Source organism: Phocoena sinus, chromosome 15 (genome assembly GCF_008692025.1).
Source record: "Phocoena sinus isolate mPhoSin1 chromosome 15, mPhoSin1.pri, whole genome shotgun sequence".
Lineage (NCBI taxonomy): Eukaryota > Metazoa > Chordata > Mammalia > Artiodactyla > Phocoenidae > Phocoena > Phocoena sinus.
Window position 1 is genome coordinate 4,172,646 of NC_045777.1, and position 19,772 is coordinate 4,192,417.

General features: G+C 45.3%; 2 protein-coding genes across 3 annotated transcripts; both read left to right on the forward strand.

Annotated features, from left to right (window-relative positions):
* The first annotated feature begins 3,349 nt into the window (after positions 1-3,349).
* On the forward strand, positions 3,350-13,268 carry PRELID3B (PRELI domain containing 3B). 2 transcript variants are annotated; one of them, XM_032605377.1, is made up of 6 exons: positions 3,350-3,579; positions 7,460-7,628; positions 8,820-8,909; positions 9,357-9,427; positions 9,553-9,655; positions 11,197-13,268. In XM_032605377.1, exons 1-6 carry the CDS (start codon positions 3,548-3,550, stop codon positions 11,314-11,316), a joined length of 585 nt encoding a protein of 194 aa, XP_032461268.1. In that variant the 5' UTR covers positions 3,350-3,547; the 3' UTR covers positions 11,317-13,268. The 2 variants fall into 2 exon arrangements, with proteins under 2 accessions (XP_032461268.1, XP_032461269.1); XM_032605378.1 differs by lacking the exon at positions 3,350-3,579 and adding an exon at positions 3,979-4,296.
* A 511-nt stretch (positions 13,269-13,779) lies between these two features.
* On the forward strand, positions 13,780-17,876 carry ATP5F1E (ATP synthase F1 subunit epsilon). Its single transcript, XM_032605379.1, has 3 exons — positions 13,780-14,049; positions 16,139-16,265; positions 17,721-17,876. The coding sequence occupies exons 1-2, from the start codon at positions 14,018-14,020 to the stop codon at positions 16,260-16,262; spliced, it is 156 nt and encodes a 51-aa protein (XP_032461270.1). The 5' UTR covers positions 13,780-14,017; the 3' UTR covers positions 16,263-16,265; positions 17,721-17,876.
* Positions 17,877-19,772: the final 1,896 nt, after the last annotated feature.

Consider the following 19,772-nt stretch of genomic DNA (forward strand, 5'->3'; position numbering starts at 1 on the left):
GACAAGGGTCATGGCTGAGAGGTTCAGAGGAAGAGGTGGGTTTGGAGTTTGAAGAGCACAGATGAGGGTTAAAGAGCACTTAAGAAGCTTGGAAACTGACCCCAATATGAGACACACCCACTCCTGGAGTCTATGAAAGATGATGGAGAGGCCACAGGCTTACTGTTTTGCTTTAATAGTTACGTGTTGAGTGAAAATCAGGAGAGAAAAAAAAATTTTTTTCTATTGACGGTAGTTACATAAAGTGTATTTGTTAAAAAGCTGATATAAGAAACTTAGGTAATAATGGAACAGATGGTATGAAGACAGGGCAAATTGTGAAGATGGCATGAGAGTGACTGACTTGGGGAATTAAAGGCGCCGGCGCCCAGCTGAAGTTGAGGCACGTAACTTCATCTGCTTCTCCTGCCAGGCCTGTCTCTGTGCCCCACGAACGTGGCCCTGCTGCCTCTTCACTTCCCAGCCCCTAATGGAGGCCATTCAGCCAAATCCTGCTCTGCAGCCCGGGAAGAGGCTCCACCACCATCTCCTGAGAAGGAGCTGCCTTCACAGCCATGGGCCTCTGCTCTGAACACCTAACCCCATCCCACCCCCGCTTTAAAAATCTTCTAGTTTTTTTAAATTGAAGTATAGTTGATTTACAATGTTGTGTTAGTTTCTGGCATACAGCAGCGATTCAGCTATATATAGATTCTTTTTCAGAGTTTTTTCCATTATAGTTTATTACAAGGTATGGAACATAGTTCCCTGTGCTGCACGGAAGGACCTTGTTGTTCATCTTCTAGTTATTGTTCGCCTTGTGTTTTGGCTCCTCAGCCAGTTTTGAAGTTTCTCGATGGTAGGAATCCCATCTGCATTCTCCCCAACGCGCACCCCAGGCACAGGGAAGGGCGTGAGGCTCTGGGGATTGCGTGTCATCCTGGTAAGTAAGTGTCATAACAGCCAGTCACCGGGGCTTCCTTGATGGCGCAGTGGTTAAGAATCCACCTGCCGATGCAGGGGACACAGGTTCAAGCCCTGGTCCGAGAAGATCCCACGTGCCGCGGAGCAACTAAGCCCATGTGCCCGCGCGCCACAACTACTGAAGCCTGCGTGCCTAGAGTCCGGGCACGGCTCAAGAGAAGTCACAGCAATGAGAAGCCCGTGCACCGCCACGAAGAGTAGCCCCCGCTCTCTGCAAATAGAGAAAGCCCGTGCACAGCACCAAGACCCAACACAGCCAAAATTAAGAACAAATAAATAAATAATTTTTTTAAAAAAAAGAGCCAGTCACCTACTTAATTTCAAGTCAATTTAATGACCTGCTAATGACTTGCCTGTTTCTGTGAGAGGCACAGTCAGTGACACAAGGCTTAGGTATCTAAAAACCATTCATTTGTTTCCTCTGTGTGTTCCTGTGTGAGTCTCCAGGAGAAAATCTATGTAAAGTCCTGCTCTCCAAACCCAAGTACAAGGTCGGTGGTATGACTTCCACACAGAAGAGATAGTTGGGCCTAGATCTCCAGCCTTCCATGCCCCCATCCCCACCACTCAAGCTGTAGTGAGCAAAATCGATAGACTGATATAGGATGGGGGGGGGGTAGCTGTCATTTTCACAACTTTAAAAAAACAGAAATATTGAACTGGGGGGCAGAATAACATTCTCTAAAATAAACAGAATAGGAATCCTGGATGGTGAACAGCTTCACGGAGCTCTGGGAATAGCGGAGACAGGCTATTCTGTGCAGACGGTTCCTGAACCAGTGTTTTTAACACCCAGCGACATTAACTTCTCAATTGAAGCTAATGACATTAACTTCTCAGTAATCGAGGCTGAGGCTCTCTCAGCAGCCCGTAAAGCATTACCTCCCTAAGAATCCCCTCTAAGTACTGTAGGTTTTGTTTTTAAAGTCCTAGGTACCACAAACTGCACTTAGCAACTACCCAAGCATATTATTTCCTTCCTGTCCAATGTAAGTTTTCTCTTTCTTTATATAAAGGACCTGGGCTATTTTAAAAAATTATCCTCCCTCCTAACTTAACCTTTTATTTGTTTTTAACAATCAAATGAGCTAAGAACAAGAATGAGGCAGTGCTTCGAACTAGCTTCTAGGTAACTAGATGTAAAAATTTTCCTCCACAGTCATCATTTAAAACGGCAAATTTTTCTCTTAGGGGGTACAGGTTGTGGAGTGTGGTGGGTGCCAGAGAGAGAGGGCTTGTCCTGAAAGCAAGGCCAGTTTGTCCACTGGACGAGGTTCATCTTGTGATGTGGATGAAACCGCATGCCATGCCATCCTGCCCCCTCACGTCCTTCTCATTCATTCATTTACGCAACAACCAGAGATTATGTAGGTGCAGGGGGATTTTGCTGGACAAGTCTGGCAAGACCCTCCCCGTCAGGCGCTTACAGTCTAGTGGCTGTATGATTCCAGTAATTCATTCATTCCGCGAAGAATTATTATTTCATTTTTCAATAAATAACCATTGAGCCCTTACTGAGAATCATTATTGAGCAAGGCAGGCAAGATCCTTGCCCTCAAGGGCTTACATTTGAGCGGAAGTTAAACAAATGAACAGGATGATCTCGAAGAGTGAGAAGTGCTAAGAAAAATGCAACAGGATGTGTGTCAGAGGAACTAAAGTTTAGAGGAGCTGCTAAGGAAGGGTGATAAAGGAAGGGCGGGGGGCGCTGACAGCTGAGCTGAGAGCCATCCTGTAAACCCCGGGCCAGCTGTCTTTCCACCTGTTCCATTGAGCACTCGTGCTTCCTAACTACACCCTCCACTGGGCACTAAGCGCACTGTCTGATGTTAGCTTCTCCGGTGTACTGTGTGTCTCTTCTCCCCGCCGAGGGGCAAAAACCTCCGGGAGGCCAGGTGGCACGAGCACAGGGCTGACTGCCTGCTTGGCTGGTTGCTTGCTTGGTTGATCGCTTAGCTGGTTGACTATGGACCTTCCACAGCCTGGGTTGAGACAGCAGGCAGGAGGAAGTTTCTAACGTGGCACCATGAACATTTGCTCGAGTGAACCCCGAACACACAGGAGATGTCGGTGTAAGAGGGCCGATTGGATCCGTCAACAGTCCTTGTAACGCCAGGCGAGCTCGGGCCCGGCGGGAGCGAGGAGGCGAGGAGGCAAGGAGGCGAGGCGGGCGGACGGGCGGGCGGGCGGCGCGCACAGGACCCAGCTGGGCCCGGCCCATCTCCGCCCAGAGGTCGGCGTTCCCGCCGACGCCCGCGAGGGGGCGGACCGCAGGTCGCGTGCCGCGCCTGCGCAGCACAGCTCCCGCGCCGGCGGCCTCGAGCGCCGCCCTCGGAACTGCGCCGGCGCGGTGCGCCTGGCGCTAAGGGGCGGGGCTTCGTTGCGCCGCGCGCAAGGCTGGGGCAAAACCCAGACCGGGATAGGGCGTGGGGCAGCGCGTCGGGACGTCCCTCGCGTCGGGCCCGATGGCGCGTGCGCATTGGGCGGCCGCCGGGGAGGCTGAGGGGCGGGGCCGGGGCAAGAGTGGCTTCTCTGCCTCTCTGTGCCCTATCGCCGCCCGGACACCGCGCGGGCCGCCGGCATCATGAAGATCTGGACTTCGGAGCACGTCTTTGAGTACGTTTGGGGCGGGGGCAGGTCGGCGGGGGACACGGGGTAACTGCGGGGTGGGAGGGCAGGCCGGGCCCGGAGTCGCGGCGAGGCCGGGGCGGCCCTCAGGAAGCTTCCAGGCGTCGGGCCTGGTGGGGGGGGAGCTGGGCCCGAGCGCCTCGGAGTCCTGGGGGGCGGGGACGAAGGTCACGACCCTGGGGACGCCCCAGGAATGGGTTCCCAGGAGAGACGACCCGTCCGGGAGGGGGCTGGGGAAGGGGCCCTGGCGGCCTGCCTCCCGTGGACGGCCTCTTGCGGGGCGGGGGCGTCGCCGAGCACGAGGTCCCTGACGGCACTGGGGGTGGGACAGGCGCCCCGTTGTCACATGGGGCCTTGCAGAGACTTGTGAGTCGTGGCCCCGAGGATCGTGGGCTGTTGAGAGGCCGGTCGCTCCAGTATCTTCGGGTGGAGTTCCTTGCTTCGGAATGTGGACTTAGGGCGAGCTCAGGCGACCACGCAGCGGACCTTTTCCGGCAGCCCGTTGACCTGAGGAGTTAGAATTTACGGCCTTGAAATTGGAGTCCAAGGTCCAGCTCTGGCTCCAACAAGCTGTGTGACCTTGGGGTTACGCATTTTCGTCTGAGACATGGAAGACGACGATGGAGGTGTTGTCAGGGCCTGACAGCGCTGAGATGTCTTTGAGGCCACGTTCATTAACATCTGTTCGTTAGGGAGAAATGTTTGGTAAGGAAAATAGGCCTTACACCAGTTGGATGTTGGGAATTAAAATTCCCTTCTGGTTCCATGATTCACTGAACAAAAGAACCATGCATTTATTCGCCTGTATCATTTTTGCCTGAACAAATTGTTGATCATTTGTCTCATCACTCTTTATTGACTAATCTATTTTCCTCTCACCCATTTGAAATGCCACCTTCCTCCTAAGACACTTGATTTATATTTTAATCCATTTCTGAGCTATCTGTTCTATCCCAGTGATCTGGCTGTTGTTGCCACACTGTTTTAATATTTTTAGCTTGGCAGTATGTTTTAGTTTATTTCCAGGGCAATGTTTAAAACAAGTTGTAGGCTTTTCACACACTCAGTGAATCAGACACATGCAAGAGTCCACTGGATCCTGGAAGGTAGAGAATGTTAGAATCAGGGGGCAGATTTCTTTTCTCCCTAATGTTTACAATCTTTCTGGGGGAAAGAGCCTAAGTTTGTAGTCTTTCCAGTGTTCTTTAACCAGGTCACATTCTTCACTACTCTGTTTCAGCCGTTGGGATCATGGATGGTTTCTTCTTTGCAGTTCTCTTCTGGGTTTAAATGCTTGAGAAGTTCTTGGCACTCCTTAGAATTTTCTTCCTTAACACTCTTCTCCCTAGCTTGTTTCCTACCCCTCCTCCCCACTCATTTGGCCCTCTTCTTTAATGTTTTCCTCTCTTCTTACCCTTCAGTGTAAATGTTCAGTGAAATTCTGTTGTTGGCCTTCTTGCATTTCATCAGGGACTATTAGTCTTTCTCTTTTTGTTGCACGTTTCTCTGAAATTTGATGAAAGCTCTGGGACTGTCCTCGCAGAAAATAGACATATTCACACAAATGCTCTGTGTGTCTTGGGAGAAGAAGCCCTGATCCTGATTCTCCCCAGATAATGTGGACTTTTTAATCAAGGTCCCAGCTGATACACACATTTCTGGCACCCAAATCTGTACCTTGGGCTCCTGTCTTTCTTGAACTTAAAATCCTTATTTTCAGGTCTTAGCAGGGTATCTCTACTCACATGTCCTGCAGGCTTTTCAGACTCAGCATCCCCGAAAATGAAGTCATTTATCTCCCCTCTCAAATTTTATGCTTTCCCTGTGTTTTCCATCTTAAGGATGTTACTAACAACATCTAAGTCATCATTCTGAGTCTTTCCCATCTATGATTTTCCAGTGCTTCCTTCTGAGGCCTAGCATGTAGTCGGCATCAGTTGAAGTCATTCATTGATTCCTTCAACAAATACGAAGGCCCACTAAGTGCCAGGCACTGTTCCTTGGATTGGTTCCACTTTGGTAAATAAATCAAGACACTGTTGCTGCCTCGGTGGAGTTAACAGTGTTCCCCACCTCGTTTTATAGGTGAAAAAATTGGACCAGGTTCTACTGACTGACTGTCCTTTGGGGCCATCTTTGAATGTCTTGCAGTGTGAAGTCTTTTCACGTGATTTCATTAATTTAGTTAAAATGAATTACTGGAAGATTGTTAATTGTAATATGCATCCTTTGTGATTTTTGAGCTAGTCGTGTTTTATAAAGCAGTCTTCGTCCAAGCTAAGTCAACGTCAATGTCTTAAAGTTGGCTCAGAGAGGAGAGAATGACTGACTTAGAAATAATGTATAACCACCCCGAAGCCTTGCAATTATTAATTTTTTCAAGGAGGTGGGGGAAGCGATAAGTGCGTGGAAGCCACCTCCCCATGGTATATGACTAGATGGAGATAGGGAAAGGTTCATCCGATTCTCATTTTAGATAGTTTTCTTGGTAGCAATGAGAGTGCTTGGCCCCTATCACTTCTATTTGTGGGGACTGTTTAGCTTTATGAAGTAGCTCCGCTTATATACCTGCACTGTTTGCTGAATAAGGCTTGAGATTAAAAACAGAATGGGGTTCATTTCTGTATAATGTTAGAGCAAAAGTGAAGGTATTACGAGCAGTGTTACTGGTTGTCCAGGATTTTGCAAAATGAGTGAGGCTGAGATTTTCCTTTTGTCCACGAAAAGTTGTCAGGCTTACTTCTCTGAAAAGTTGAAGTAGATTACTGCCTACTTGTTTTGCTTTTATTTTTTTTTTAACATCTTTATTGGAGTATAATTGCTTTACAATGTTGGTGTTTTGCTTTTCGAAAAATAAAAAGTCATGCTGTGTGGTTTATCGGTAAGTGTAGTTTGAAACACCATCTCCAGATCTTGTCTTTTCTCTCAGTGAAGATGTGTAAAATCACACATGTGTAAGGCTCATTGTAGTTAATAAGAAGCTCATTTGAAATGGATATCTTTGGTACACGCATGTTGTTCAGATAAGTTGTGAAGCGATCAAATGTACATCACATTCTGAATCACCCAAGTACATGTGCTTTTTGACAAATATAAAGATGCTGCAAGTTCCATGACATTATTACCGTCTCCATCCTAGATGAGAAGCAAATGCTTATTAAGGGAGAATATTAGAGAGTGGCACATTAGGGGCACCTTAAAAAACATTTTATTGTATTGAGTGACCTTTTCAAAACAGAAATCAGAATCACTCTTGAGGAAAGTAATGGATAAAGATTGACTGGAGGGGCCAGTATTATTTATTACTTTATTAGAGAAGAATACATGTTTAATATTATGATATTTAAATCAGTAATGCTTTGGATCTTTTTGTAATTCCTATGAGAATTTGTAGTGCCTATAAGTTCTTTTGCTCTTGTTACTTCTTTATGGCTTCACAGAAGTGGGGTCAGACAAAAGAATAAATGGTATAATAATATTTTTTGCTGTTTGTTTCTGTAGAACATAATTGTAAAACACATTTTTATGAATCAGTAATTCTTAGAAACAAAACTTACATGTGAGAGTGGACACTGATAAGTGGACAAGGTGACTGAGGAACGGCTCTGTAGTGCCCTGTAGGCTATTTTAACCTTCTGGGCGCCAGCTCTGCCACATCACCTGTGTGCTGAAAACATACTGAAATCTGCACATGTTCAAAATGTAGATTGAGCCTCCCCAGATCATCTTTCAGTCAACGTTTCAGAAAATAATCTTTCCTAGGTAAATTAAGTAAAGTTTAATTGTAAAGACTAATTTGATGGGTTATAAGAATGGTTTGATTTATATGCGTATTTTTTAATGTTTGATTTTTTATTCCTGTCGGCAGCCACCCATGGGAAACTGTTACAACAGCTGCAATGCAGAAATACCCAAACCCTATGAACCCAAGTGTGGTTGGAGTTGATGTATTGGACAGACATGTAGATCTCTCTGGAAAGTTGCACAGCCATAGACTTCTCAGCACAGAGTGGGGACTGCCTTCCATTGTGAAATCTGTGAGTGTGTCTTTATTCCTGAAGCAATGTGACTGCTGTAGAGAAGTTTTCAAAACCACATTATAATTTCAAATAGGTTGTGGGAGCCGATTCTGAATGTCATTTTTGCATCAGTTCAAATTGTATTATAATAAACTTGAGTTATGAGTGTATAATGAATTGGAAATATTATTACAGTCTTCGTGAAGGCACCCGATAAAACCTCCTGAAGGAAGCCAGCTAATGCTCTGTAATCTAAAAGTTTTATTCTGCTCTTCCTACTTTGCCAGCAACTTAAGATGTGGAAGCAGTGGTCTGGTGCTGGTTGTTAGCTGACAGTTGCTGTGGTCAGTGGTGGCCGCGCCTGTTAAGTGAGGAGCATGGTCTCACTTTGCTGCTGCCGTGTTTGTTCCAAGATCTGTTGCTTCTACCTGTACATTTAAAAGCAATTCTATAAAAAAAAAAAAAAAAAAAAAAAAGCAATTCTATGCCCTTTCAAGGGAGCAGGCTTTAGTGAGCCAGTTTAACCAGCAAGAAAGTGGGGTGCCAGTTTATCGTGATGGGAGAGAACCCTGGTATAAGTGGACCCAGTTGTCTGTAGAGATTCTTTTTCTAGAAAGTGGGCCCCTCAGAAAAGTAAAGGACATGTTTTCCAACAATTTGCTTCCATTGCACACATCACTGCACTAGATGGTGCGGACGCAGAAATGAGCACGGCTGGGATTGGCTTGGGGTCGGAGCACAGGGAGTGACCCTGGATGTGCTGTGTTATCTTCGTCGTGAGGTGGCTGGATTTCTGTCTGGGGACCGGAGCCACTGCGTCCTCTCCCTTGGGCCGCGCTAGGAAAACACTGACAGACACTCCAAACCTCTCCTTTCTCTACATGCCCTGTTTCCCGAATATTCAGGCTCACTGTTCCACCCTCAACCTTGGCAGCTGCCGAGTCCCACCTCGTACTCCGTTCACTCTCAGCGGGCTGGTTGCTAATCGCCTCTGCTTGGGTCTTGGGCGTCTCATCTCCTTCGTGGTGTATGAAGTCCTCGTACCCTTAAACGGGCCTCCTTTCTGACCTTTGTTGCTTTCTCATGTTTTTTATGAAAACAGATTTTTGGTTCAAGATAGTAACGCATTTTTACCTTCAAATAAAATATTGATACACTAGTTAAGAAATCCTTCTTCCTCTGATTACTAATTCTGAATGTTTTACTTAGCTTATTGGTGCAGCAAGAACCAAAACATATGTGCAAGAACATTCTGTAGTGGATCCCGTAGAGAAAACAATGGAACTTAAATCTACTAATGTAAGTCTGGACTCCCTTTTGTTTTAAGTTTAAACTATTTGGCTTAGTTTTTTTCTCTCTTTTGTGTAGTTGGTACACAAATGAATGTATGCTCTTCAGCCTGGCTTAGGAAATCAGTACTGAGATGCTGCATTGTCTCTGCCTGTTTGCACTTAGCCTCAGCGCTCTAATGAGCCCGCCTGTTATTTCTAGGAGGCGGCGCTCAGTAAAGTGCATTTGGCATCATGTGCGTGTTATTACTATTATGATGCTTTTGTCCAATTTATCATTTTTTTAATAAAAAGGAAGCAATGAATAGTGAAAACTTCTTTTTACACTAATGTCAAAGTGGCTTACTTGCTGCTGTTTTGTATATTTAGCTAGCAAGGTGTTGGTTTGTGAATTAATTTTGGAAATATTTTTAATCTTGGTTTCCAAGATGATTTGACTTTTTTTTTAATTCTATAGATTTCTTTTACAAATATGGTTTCAGTAGATGAGAGACTTATATACAAACCACATCCTCAAGACCCAGAAAAGTAAGTGAAAAATATTTTAACAAACCTATTTTACAGTGTGTTTTAATTTTCTTAATCAAATATTTCTTTGAAAAATGAAAATTAGGTCATCCTGAAGCTGTGTAAATAAATGTGTTTTGTTCCAGAACTATTTTGACTCAAGAAGCCATAATTACCGTGAAAGGGGTCAGTCTCGGCAGTTACCTCGAAGGACTGATGGCAAGCACGATATCGTCAAATGCCAATAAAGTAAGTAAGGCTGCTCCCCGCTTGCTCTTTGTTTTGTTTTTTGTTTTTTCTTCGGGGGGTGCAGCGCAGGCTTGCAGGATCTTAGTTCCCCACACCCCCTGCGGTGGAAGCGTGGAGTCTTAACCACTGGACCACCAGGGAAGCCCCTCCCTGCTTGCTCTTACTCCTGGGTCTTGTTTCTTGGAAGCGCTGTCCTTGTGAGCTGACTATGAGCCACTGCAGTGCGAGGTGATGTGGGCGGTTGCTGGCACGGGCTCTGGGGTCCAGCCCACCTGCCTTCACGTGCCAGCTGTAACTCTGACCAGCCTTTCACCTTGGGCAATTAATTAAGTGAACCTCTCTCTGCTTCAGTTTCCTGTCTGCGAAGTGGAGATTAATCACCCGCCTTACAGGGTTGGGTGCGAAGAGTGAATGAGATAATATGGGAAGACTGTAGCCCTGGGCCCAGCATGGGGGGAGGGGGGGAGCCGTGTAGCAGTGCGTCACTGTTGAAAGCATAGATTCCCAACCTTTTTTTCATTATCTCCCTTCACACCCAGGTCCACTGTAGATATTTTTCCCCTAATTACCCCCACCCCATGAAATTGTTTAATACTACAGATTATAGATATAGATAAATGGATATATGTCTGTGCTTTATACGTGAAAAAAGTGAGATTTTTCTCCACTGCCCTCCAACTAATTTTTGCCTGACTGAGAATGATTCAAAATAAAGTAAGTTCAGAGAAAGAGATGCCTAATGTACTGTTTTGTAACACATGTTTAATATAATCGTTCAGCAGTCAAAAGATTTTCATAGATGCCTTCTCTGTGTCAGGCAGAGTGCTAGGCTAGACTGGGGATACAGCGGGGAGCAAAACAAACGTGGTCCCTGCCCTCGTGGAACTAAGAGGAAGGCGACATTAATCATACAAAACGTCATTAGGAAAGGAGAAGTACAGAAAGGTATGACAGTGTTTAATGAGTGTTCAGTAAGTGATGTTTCTGCTGAGTTCTGAATGAGGGGTGGGTAGGCCGTGAGGGGCCTGCTAGGAAGCATTCCAGGCAGAGGAGCTGCGTGTGCAAAGGAGGCCCTGAGACCGGAAGCAGGAAATGCTCCTGTTCTGTCCCTCAAGGAACTGCATAGGGTCCAAGAGAGTGGTTGAAGTGGAAGTCAGGGACCAGAGCCTTCAGAGCCTCGTACAGGATTCTGGTTTAAAATATGGACATAAAAAGAAAAAAAAGGAGTTTGACCTCACCCCGAAAGGGGAACCATTCTAATCATAAATAAGTAAAACACCACTGTCGTTTAATTGTAGATTCGAGAACATCTTTTGCAAAAATATAAATTAAAATCAGCATATAGATCAAGCCAGTTTCTCAAGGCATTTGATATTTGGTAAACAAGATTAGAGAAAAAAAAGCAAAGGTAAAAACAACCTGTCTTGGTGAGGTTTAGTTATGCTTGTGCCCCTTCTTGTTACTTCCTGATGTGCCGTTTATTTGCCAGGTGCCTTTGCTCTCACTTGGTTAAGAATAAACATGTTGGATTCTTTTTTAAGGGCCGAGAAGCAATGGAGTGGGTAATACATAAATTAAATGCTGAAATTGAGGAATTGACGGCTTCGGCAAGAGGGAGCATAAGGACACCAATGGCAGCAGCAGCATTTGTGGAGAAATGATAATGAAAGTTGATAACACCCAGTTCCCCAGGTCTCTACAGGCTGGCAGTATATTTATTTGTTATTTAAAAAATACGACTATATTTTCGGTAGAATTGTTTTTTTAATAAGCTGAAGAAGGACTATGTGACTTGATCAAAACAAAGAGGTGCAGGGTTTCTAAATCAAAGGGATTGGCTGAAATTAGTGTTGTCTGAAATGACTGTCTGATTTTGAGGATTCCAGTATTTATGTAAAAATTTAACAATTTTTGAAAAGTACTTGAAAATTGGTATTGGCTGATCAAACCTCCTTAAGGTAGAGTTTTAAAGCTTTTCACGCATTGGAACTCTACCTGTCTTTGGACCAACCCCAGAACCAAGCAGAGCCACCTCTTACATACCCACCACTGCCCTGCAATAAACTTGGAGAACTTGCATGAGGGAACTCACTTTTCAAGGAGAAACTGTATAGTTTTAAAAAGACATTAATTGTATAAAATAACTTGCTCTGCTATAAACCACCATTAAAAATCACAATGTTTTAATTTGGTACTCAACATTTTTGGAGTAAAAATTATCATGAAAGTAATAAATGACTCCAACAAAAATATATTTTATTGTGTTAAAGAGTACTGTATTGATTTGCCAAAGTTTTGTAGCTTAGTAAATGTATTCCTTCCTTGGATCTGTACTTTATGACTTAGTATGCTGTGTTGTGGGCTGGTTATGTTAACTGAAAAAATAAAGTCATTACCAGAATTTTGCACTACTCTAAACTTAAACAGAAGAACAGCTGTTCACATCTTTTAGCATTTCACATTTGCCTAACTTATAAATTGCCATGTGTCAAAATTGTGGTTCTGTAATTGCTAAAGCATGATATGTCAGGTTATTTGAATATAATTCCTTTTTGAAGTAACTGTGACCACAAAACATCTTTTTTACGTGAAGAGCTGTACATCATTTGAAATTACTCGAATGATGTCTTGATCTGAAGCATAAATCCCAGGGACTTAATGTTTTTAAATAATACTGTGTCACTGCAGGGGATGGGGGCGGTGGAGAAGAAAAAGGAATAATAGGGTGAAAAAAAAGCACTGACCTGAACTAACCAGTATGTGAATTGCTTTGCAGCTTTTATTTATGGGAAATCCTTGCTTTGGATGCCAGTGGGCAGCTGCAATCTGAAAAACAATCCAGTAAATGTTGTGTTGTTTTGTATTTTGTAGCAGGCAATTAATTATCAACCGTTAAATAAGAATATCTTTGATACTGGGAATTGTTGCATACAGAATATTTTTAAAAGGTGATGAGCTCTTGCCTTTATTTCACAGTACTTGAAGTGATAAACTTCTAGTCAGGTTTCCTATAAAAGAAACCAATTAATATATGTACCTAAACCACAAAAATAGTATACCAGACTATTTGAAAATTATTGTTTTTCTATTTAAAATATTGTTTTGCTTGCGACTTCTTAGGACATTTGTAAAAGCAAGTTAAAGCCAATAAGGTTTTTGATTATTTTTTGTAACCGGAGATGGTTTTTACAATTAAAATAACATTTCAACTAAACAAACCATTGCTAAATAATGATATTTAATAATAAGTTGCCTTGTATAACTTCTGAAAATTATACTTGTTCTGAAAAGTATAAGAATACCCTAATGTTAAAAAGATTTCTAAACAAAATTTTATCCTGTTTTTTTTTACTCTGCTCTAATGACAAAATTCTATAGATTTTCATCTTCCAGTGTAGTTACTTTTCGTTAGATAGCTCGTAGGTAATGGCTTTTACCTGTTAAAATATAAATAACAGCAGGCATTCGAGAGGACTAAACTGGAGTAGAGTGTTCATGGGTTAGAATTAGACTCTCGGATTATGGAGCATATTATCCTGTTTAATGTTAAACATGGATCTTATATGAATTAAGAAAAATCTTCCTGTTAATAAAAACTTCCTTTTAACTATGATGTTTTTCCTGATTATAATTTCTTTTTAATAACTAAGGAGCAAAAGAAATGTTTTTCCTTGTAAGAATTCACCTAATTGCCGCGCGCTCGAGCCGGCTCTGCGCCGCGAGGTTGAGTCTCTTAAGTTGGACGCGCTGCGCCTCCTCCCCTCCTCCCTCCGATGTCCAGTTCATTCTCCCCGGTCAGGTTCTGGTGCCCCGGGCCGGCCTGAAACCCTAGGGATTGTCGGGGGGCGGCTCGTTTTAACTGTTAACTCGGGGCGGACATGCTTGAGTGTTGTCAACATTAAGGTCTGGACGCGGCCGTCGGGTTCGGGCGGGGGGGGGGGGGTGCGCCCCGACACCGACCTCGACGCGGCCCCGAGTCTCGCGCTCCCAAGGCTACACAGCCGCGCGTTCCCTCCAACACCCCTCTTGCCGCCCCGCCGCCCCGCCGCCCCGCCGCCGCCTGAGCCACTACGCAAGCCCGCGGAGCCAATAGGAACGCGCGGCCGGCCGGCCCGCCCGGGGATTGGCACCCGCGGCTCGGGCCGCGCGCCCCCATTGGCTCGCGGAGCCTGGAGGATTCTGCGGTGAGACGGCAGAGGCCGTTCGGGAAGGCGGGGCGGGGCAAGAGGCGGTGGGATAGGCAGGTCCGGAGCTCCGCCCCTTCCGCTTCTCAGGCCTGACCTTCCGGTAGCCGGCCTGCACGCTGAGCCGACCTTGACGGGTCCTGGCGATTCGGCCCGACGCGCCCCCTCTCGCGACATCATGGTGGCGTACTGGCGACAGGCTGGACTCAGGTAGGGCCGGGCATCGGGAGGGGCGGACAGCTGGGGCGCGGGGAGGTCCGGGGCGAACCGGGGTCGGAGGTCACGCCGGGCGCGGCGGGGGTGGGGGTGGTCCCGGCGAGTGCGGCCCCAAGATGGCGGCCTGCGGGCGGGGAGGCCGGGTTCACGGCCGTGGGATGCGGGCGCGCCGGGGCCGAGCACCTGTCCGCACCTGCCGGGGGCGCCGCCGAGCACCTGTGCGCCGCCTTGAACGCGCTCGACAAGTGCCGTGTCTTCCCGTGGACGGCGCTTCTCACCCGCGGGGCCTTTGTCCTTTAAATTACACTCGGTTGACGTTCTAGAAGTAACAGAGCCACATACAACTTGAGAACTCGGAGGAGCGGGGAGAGGTCTCAGGAGGTAACCACGGTCACCATACCTGGCCGTTCTAGCATTAAGGTGGGGCCTTTTAAAATAGCATATCCATCTTTTATTTAAATTAGCTCCTGTTGCTCTCAGGTTTCCTTATTGGTAAAACGGCTGAGCCCTTGGTAAGGTGTACAAAGCTCTGCCACAAGGCGAGTGGTGGCTCTTGGGAAGCCAAACTATGGAACCCACTGGAGGACATGACTTCTGGTGAAACGGAGACACCATGGATCTAGGTGTCACACCTGGTTTCTTTGCCTGTGCACCCAGTTGAGCCGCTCACCTGGCTCAGGTTAACACACCTTGTTGCTTGACTAGATTAAGTAGCACTTCCTAGTAGTGACCGTCTGTGGGTATGTGACTGTGGGCAACCCAAGTGTGTCCTGACTTTCAAGGTCAAGCAAAGTTCTGTACAGTTGGAAGGATGATGGCCCCAGTCAGAGGGACCGTGTATTAAGCACCTACTACGAGACAGGTGGGGCAATCCTGCTCTCCACACTTTGTCTTTCCTCCTCCCTACCACCAGTGAGGCAAATACTGTTATCCTTCTGCTTTGTTCCATTGTTTTTACAGAATAAATTAGCCCAAAAGATGGAACAACTTAAAATTCACCAATTAGTAGGAGTGGAAGCAAGAATTGGAATTCCTGCCTCTGGCCCAAAAAAAAAAACCTGAAACATGAGAAAATAGTCAGCAGCTCCCTCCCCTCTGTCCTTCCTGTTTTCAAACAGTGTAAAAAGTGAGCTGACATCTTTTGGAAAATAAGATGTTGATGGGAGTCCATCTACCAAACAGGAAGCAGGCTGTTAGATATTTTGCTAGAATTGATGATGTTCTCTAAGGACGTCTCAGTTTAATTTAGAAACCTTGCTTGGGAAGTATTTTCAATGGCAGGCCTGACAAGCAGAATCCAATATTCTCAGGAAAACCTTTAAATAATCAGAAGTAGACCTGTTTTAATTCAAAATAGTTTTTTTCCCTCTTTTAATTATGTATACTTTACCTTGTAAGAATAATAAAAGAAAAAATTTTAAATAGAGAAATGGAAAAAGACCACTCATATCCTCTGTTAACATTTAGGACTGTTTACTGTGCTGTGGGATTTTTTTCTCTAATATATGCATCTTTTATTTCAAATTAATATGTATTAAAGAGAAAACACTGCAAAGAAGAAAAACCAAAAATCACCTAACCCCAATTAAGACTTTGATATATTTCTTTCTGCTCTTCTTTTTCTTTGTATAGGTTCCTTTTGCATTAGTCATTTTTTTAAATTAGTTAATTAACTTTTTTTTTTTTGGCTACGTTGGGTCTTTGTTTCTGCGCACAGGCTTTTCATTGCGGTGGCTTCTCCTGTTGTGGAGCACAGGCTCTAGGGCGCACGGGCCTCAGTAGCTGTGGCTCGCCGGCTCTAGAGCACAGGCTCAGTAGCTGTGGCTCACGGGCTTAATTGCTCCGCGGCATGTGGGATCTTCCCGGACCAGGGCTCGAACCTGTGTCCCCTGCATCGGCAGGCAGATTCTTAACCATTGCACCACCAGGGAAGCCCTGCATTAGTCATTTTTAAGTTTACTTCTACAATGATGTACAATCCAACCAAAATGAAAAGTATAGGAAGAAAAACAAAAGCACAGTCACACAGCAAGTCTGGCTGGATCATTGATAATTAGCTTTATATTGTCTCGTGTTCCTCCAGCTACATCCGATACTCCCAGATCTGTGCAAAAGCAGTGAGGGATGCACTGAAGACGGAATTCAAAGCAAACACCGAGAAGACTTCCGGCAGCAGCATAAAAATTGTGAAAGTGAAAAAGGAATAATCTGTAAGTTGTTGGTGGATTTAGAGAAAGAGCTGCATCTTAAGTATTTAGAGAGCTTTTAAAAATCAAAATAATTTTAGTTCTGCCTTCTGTCCACATTTGGTCCATCAGCACATCTAGAAGTTAGTTAGTGGGATGATAATGTCACGCATACAGGTTGAGGAAGCCCCATGGCATCATCAAAGAATGTCATTTCGAGGCCCTGACAAGCAGAAGTAACCTGCCACGTTGATTTTCAGTTCATTGAGCAATGCTAGGTAGAAAGCCATCTTATTTTAATTAAACCTGTTTCATGTGTCTGCACAAAATCAAATAATTCGGAGGATAAACTCCCCACTTTTATAATTGTTACTGGAGTTATGTAACAGTGCAGGAGCATGAAAAATTACAGTTCTTTGAGTTTTTATTTCCGCCACATCTGCTCATGTTCTCACAAATCACTACTTCCCGAACGTAGGGCTACAAGTACAGGCAAGGCTCCTGCTATTTTATCAAGCAATAAAATCGGCAAGACCCTGCAGTGAATACTGTTTTGCTAAATTTATGTTTTCAGAGTTTGGTTCATTTTATTTCTGATGTTGGCAATGCGAAGTAAGGCAGTTTCGTACAGTTGATAAGTTCAGACTTTCGTGTTCCAAACTATTAAAGTGATTTGATCTCTAAACTGCTTTCTTGACATTATTATTTCGAAGATCAAGCGAGGCAAATTACCAGAAAGCTGTTTTTCAGATTTAATTTTCTTGTTTAGCTTTAAAAAAGCTTCAGACCCGCAGTTGCAGGGAAATGTGATAAATAGTAATCCTTTGGCAGCTTGTGGTTATGAGCGATGTTACTTATTGGAACTGTCTCCCCTAAGCACTTTTCATTTTCATTTTGAATTAGTAAATATTTTATTACAAGTCTGGAGATGTGGTGTTGAGCCCTTTTTCTGGGGCTCTCTGTCTGATCTCATAATTCTGAGGAATGAGACCTGGTTTTAGGTTGGGTTGTTTTGTTTTAACAATGAGCTAACTGAGAAAAATCACCCAGCCTGTGCCTGCAGCATGGCCGAGCCAGACTCCGCATCGAACTCCCTCCACCTTGTAATGTCCTTTGGGCCAGGAAGTAGTAGTGTCCAGCTCCGGTAAGCAGAACAGTGACCATTCTCTATCCATCGTGCTGGGGACGCAGCCCCACCGCCTCAGCACAGGGGATTTAGCGTCTTTTAAAGGCAGAGTGTTTCTTTATTGCGGGGAGAGTGTTTGGTTTTTCTTAGCAGGGAAGTGCCTCTTCGGCTAAGGCAGTGCACGTGAACCTGCACTTTCTACAGCTGAGAGCCAGGGTTTATCACCAACCGAGTGGACTGGGTCTGCAGTCATATTATACTGCTCGTTATAAGGAAGTTACTTTCCCTATTCGTGTTGGATTTTTAAGAAAACGTGAAGGACTGGCAACTTGCTGTTTCTCTTTTCCTCCTAGACCCTGACTACAGCTTTAAATGCTGCGTGCTCACGGTGAAGATGTGTGGGCACGTGTTATGGCAGATTGAAAACGATCCCCCTTCGTGGGGGGGGCGGGGAACCTGTCTTGTTCATAGACTGACAATGCCGATACATTAAAGTACAGTTCACTCTTGCTGTTGGTTTTTGGTTTCTTTCGGACTTTTTCTGTTTGGGAACTACCACACCACTGCAGGATTATGATCATATGAACCAGGGCTTTTTAAAGGAGAACAGTGAATTCCCTGGTGGTCCAGTGGTTAGGACTCCGAGCTTCCACTGCACGGGGCACGGGTTCGATCCCTGGTCGGCGAACTAAGATCCTGTAAGACGCACAGCTTGAAAAAAAGAAAAAAAAAGTTAAAGGGAGAACAGATATCATATCGAGTGACCAGAGGGATCCAGGAGACATTTTGAAAACGTCTCAAAAGAAAAGGTTCTCTTTTTCGTGACGTAATTGACAGAATTGGGCTCCGTCATTGAGGCTGTCTTGCCCCTTGCCTTTGAATTGCAGACGTCATGTCAGAGCAGTGGGTTGGGGTCAGGGGTGGGCCGGGTTGTCTGCTGGCCTCGTCCTTCTGCGCCGGCAGCCGTATCCAGGTGGTGCGACTCAGCAGGCTGAGTGCGAGTAATTATGGAAAGTGGAGATGAGAAGAAATGCTAAATTGTAGTATTCATTTTCTATCGTGCACTTCAAAGCTATCGAGAAGTACTGTTGTCGAAATTCGCTAAGCACAAGATACTTTTCACATTGTCTTATGAGTGAATCTTTATATTCTGGGAGCACTTCTCACAGGAAACGAGGCAAAGCCGCTCAGCAACACGCTTACCGAGCTGACGGCCGAGCTGACGTGAAAATCTAAGCTTCTGGACTGCAGGTCTAGGGCACGATCGTGACAGCAGGTCCATGGTGTTTTCACGGTGATTCATTTACCTATTAAATATTTAGGGTCGAAGAATTGTTGCCAGCAGGGTGTTTTTCACTTTCTTGGAAACTTGAAGGCACTCAGCCAAGTAAAACCCCAAAGTTTACAAAGTTGCAAAGTTAACTGCTTGATTTTTTACCCACTTCTGGAGATGGAGAGAGACACTTGGACAGGAAATGTTGAAACACCGGTTTAGCTTCTGCCCCAGGACAGGTTCTCAGCTTGGTACTTAAGCTAACAATAATTTATCACGGCCACTCCGCCATGCCAAGGATGAGGGCAAGAAAACGCCTTTGTTGTTGGCTTCTGGAGAGGACTTCCTGCCCTGGACACTTGACCTACAGGCTTTATCTCATTCTTGGCATGGGGCACACGAGGAGCTGCAGGGCTGGACAGAAGCAGCCTACGAGCCCCTTGTGCCCTGTGCCTCAGGCTGTTGTCCTGCTCTTTTGAAGTCAAGGCCCCTCAGTTGTCATGCTTCCGGTCCCCACAATTAAGGTACCAGGAGGCATCTTTCATTATAGGGACAGGAATAAATGGATCACAAGGCCGTGGGGCCTTTTTGGTACCAGGCAAATGAAGTAACTGATAGGCAGAGGGCCAGACTCTTTCCAGCCAGTTCAATTAGAGATAAGTCATTCATTCGGGAGGCAAATGGGATCATTAGAAAAGAGACTTGGGGACAGGGCTTGTGGTAGGGAAAGGATTAAAAGTCAACTGAGTAAAGGACAGATTCACTGCTCAGTAAAGATTCCTTGAGGCTCTTTCTCTGTGATTAAAAAATCCTGAACCGATACTGTGAAGCCCTGCTGGGAGCTGGCAGGACCACCGTGTCCAGATTACCAGGGGGCCCTGATCAGATCTTGTTGTGGGTATTTCACTAACCACCTGAGTGATTTGTGAGGGATTCAGTCTCTTCACTCACGCAGTGTTCTCGTGTGTGAAGTGAAGGAATCGGACAAGCTCTAAAATTCTGATTCTACCGTCTTGGTTTCCGAGAGACCAATGTCGCTGTAGCAACCATACAGCTAAAGGAATAGGCTCTTCAAAAATCACAGGGGGGGCTTCCCTGGTGGCGCAGTGGTTGAGAGTCCGCCTGCCGATGC

Excerpts from the sequence above, each read along its gene's own strand:
- ATP5F1E (XM_032605379.1), top strand. The coding sequence starts at position 14,018 with ATGGTGGCGTACTGGCGACAGGCTGGACTCAG. Across the intron at positions 14,050-16,138 it reads TGGCGACAGGCTGGACTCAG|CTACATCCGATACTCCCAGA; the intron begins GTAGGGCCGGGC and ends GTGTTCCTCCAG.
- PRELID3B (XM_032605377.1), top strand. The coding sequence starts at position 3,548 with ATGAAGATCTGGACTTCGGAGCACGTCTTTGA. Across the intron at positions 9,428-9,552 it reads CATCCTCAAGACCCAGAAAA|AACTATTTTGACTCAAGAAG; the intron begins GTAAGTGAAAAA and ends GTTTTGTTCCAG. Across the intron at positions 9,656-11,196 it reads TATCGTCAAATGCCAATAAA|GGCCGAGAAGCAATGGAGTG; the intron begins GTAAGTAAGGCT and ends TTCTTTTTTAAG.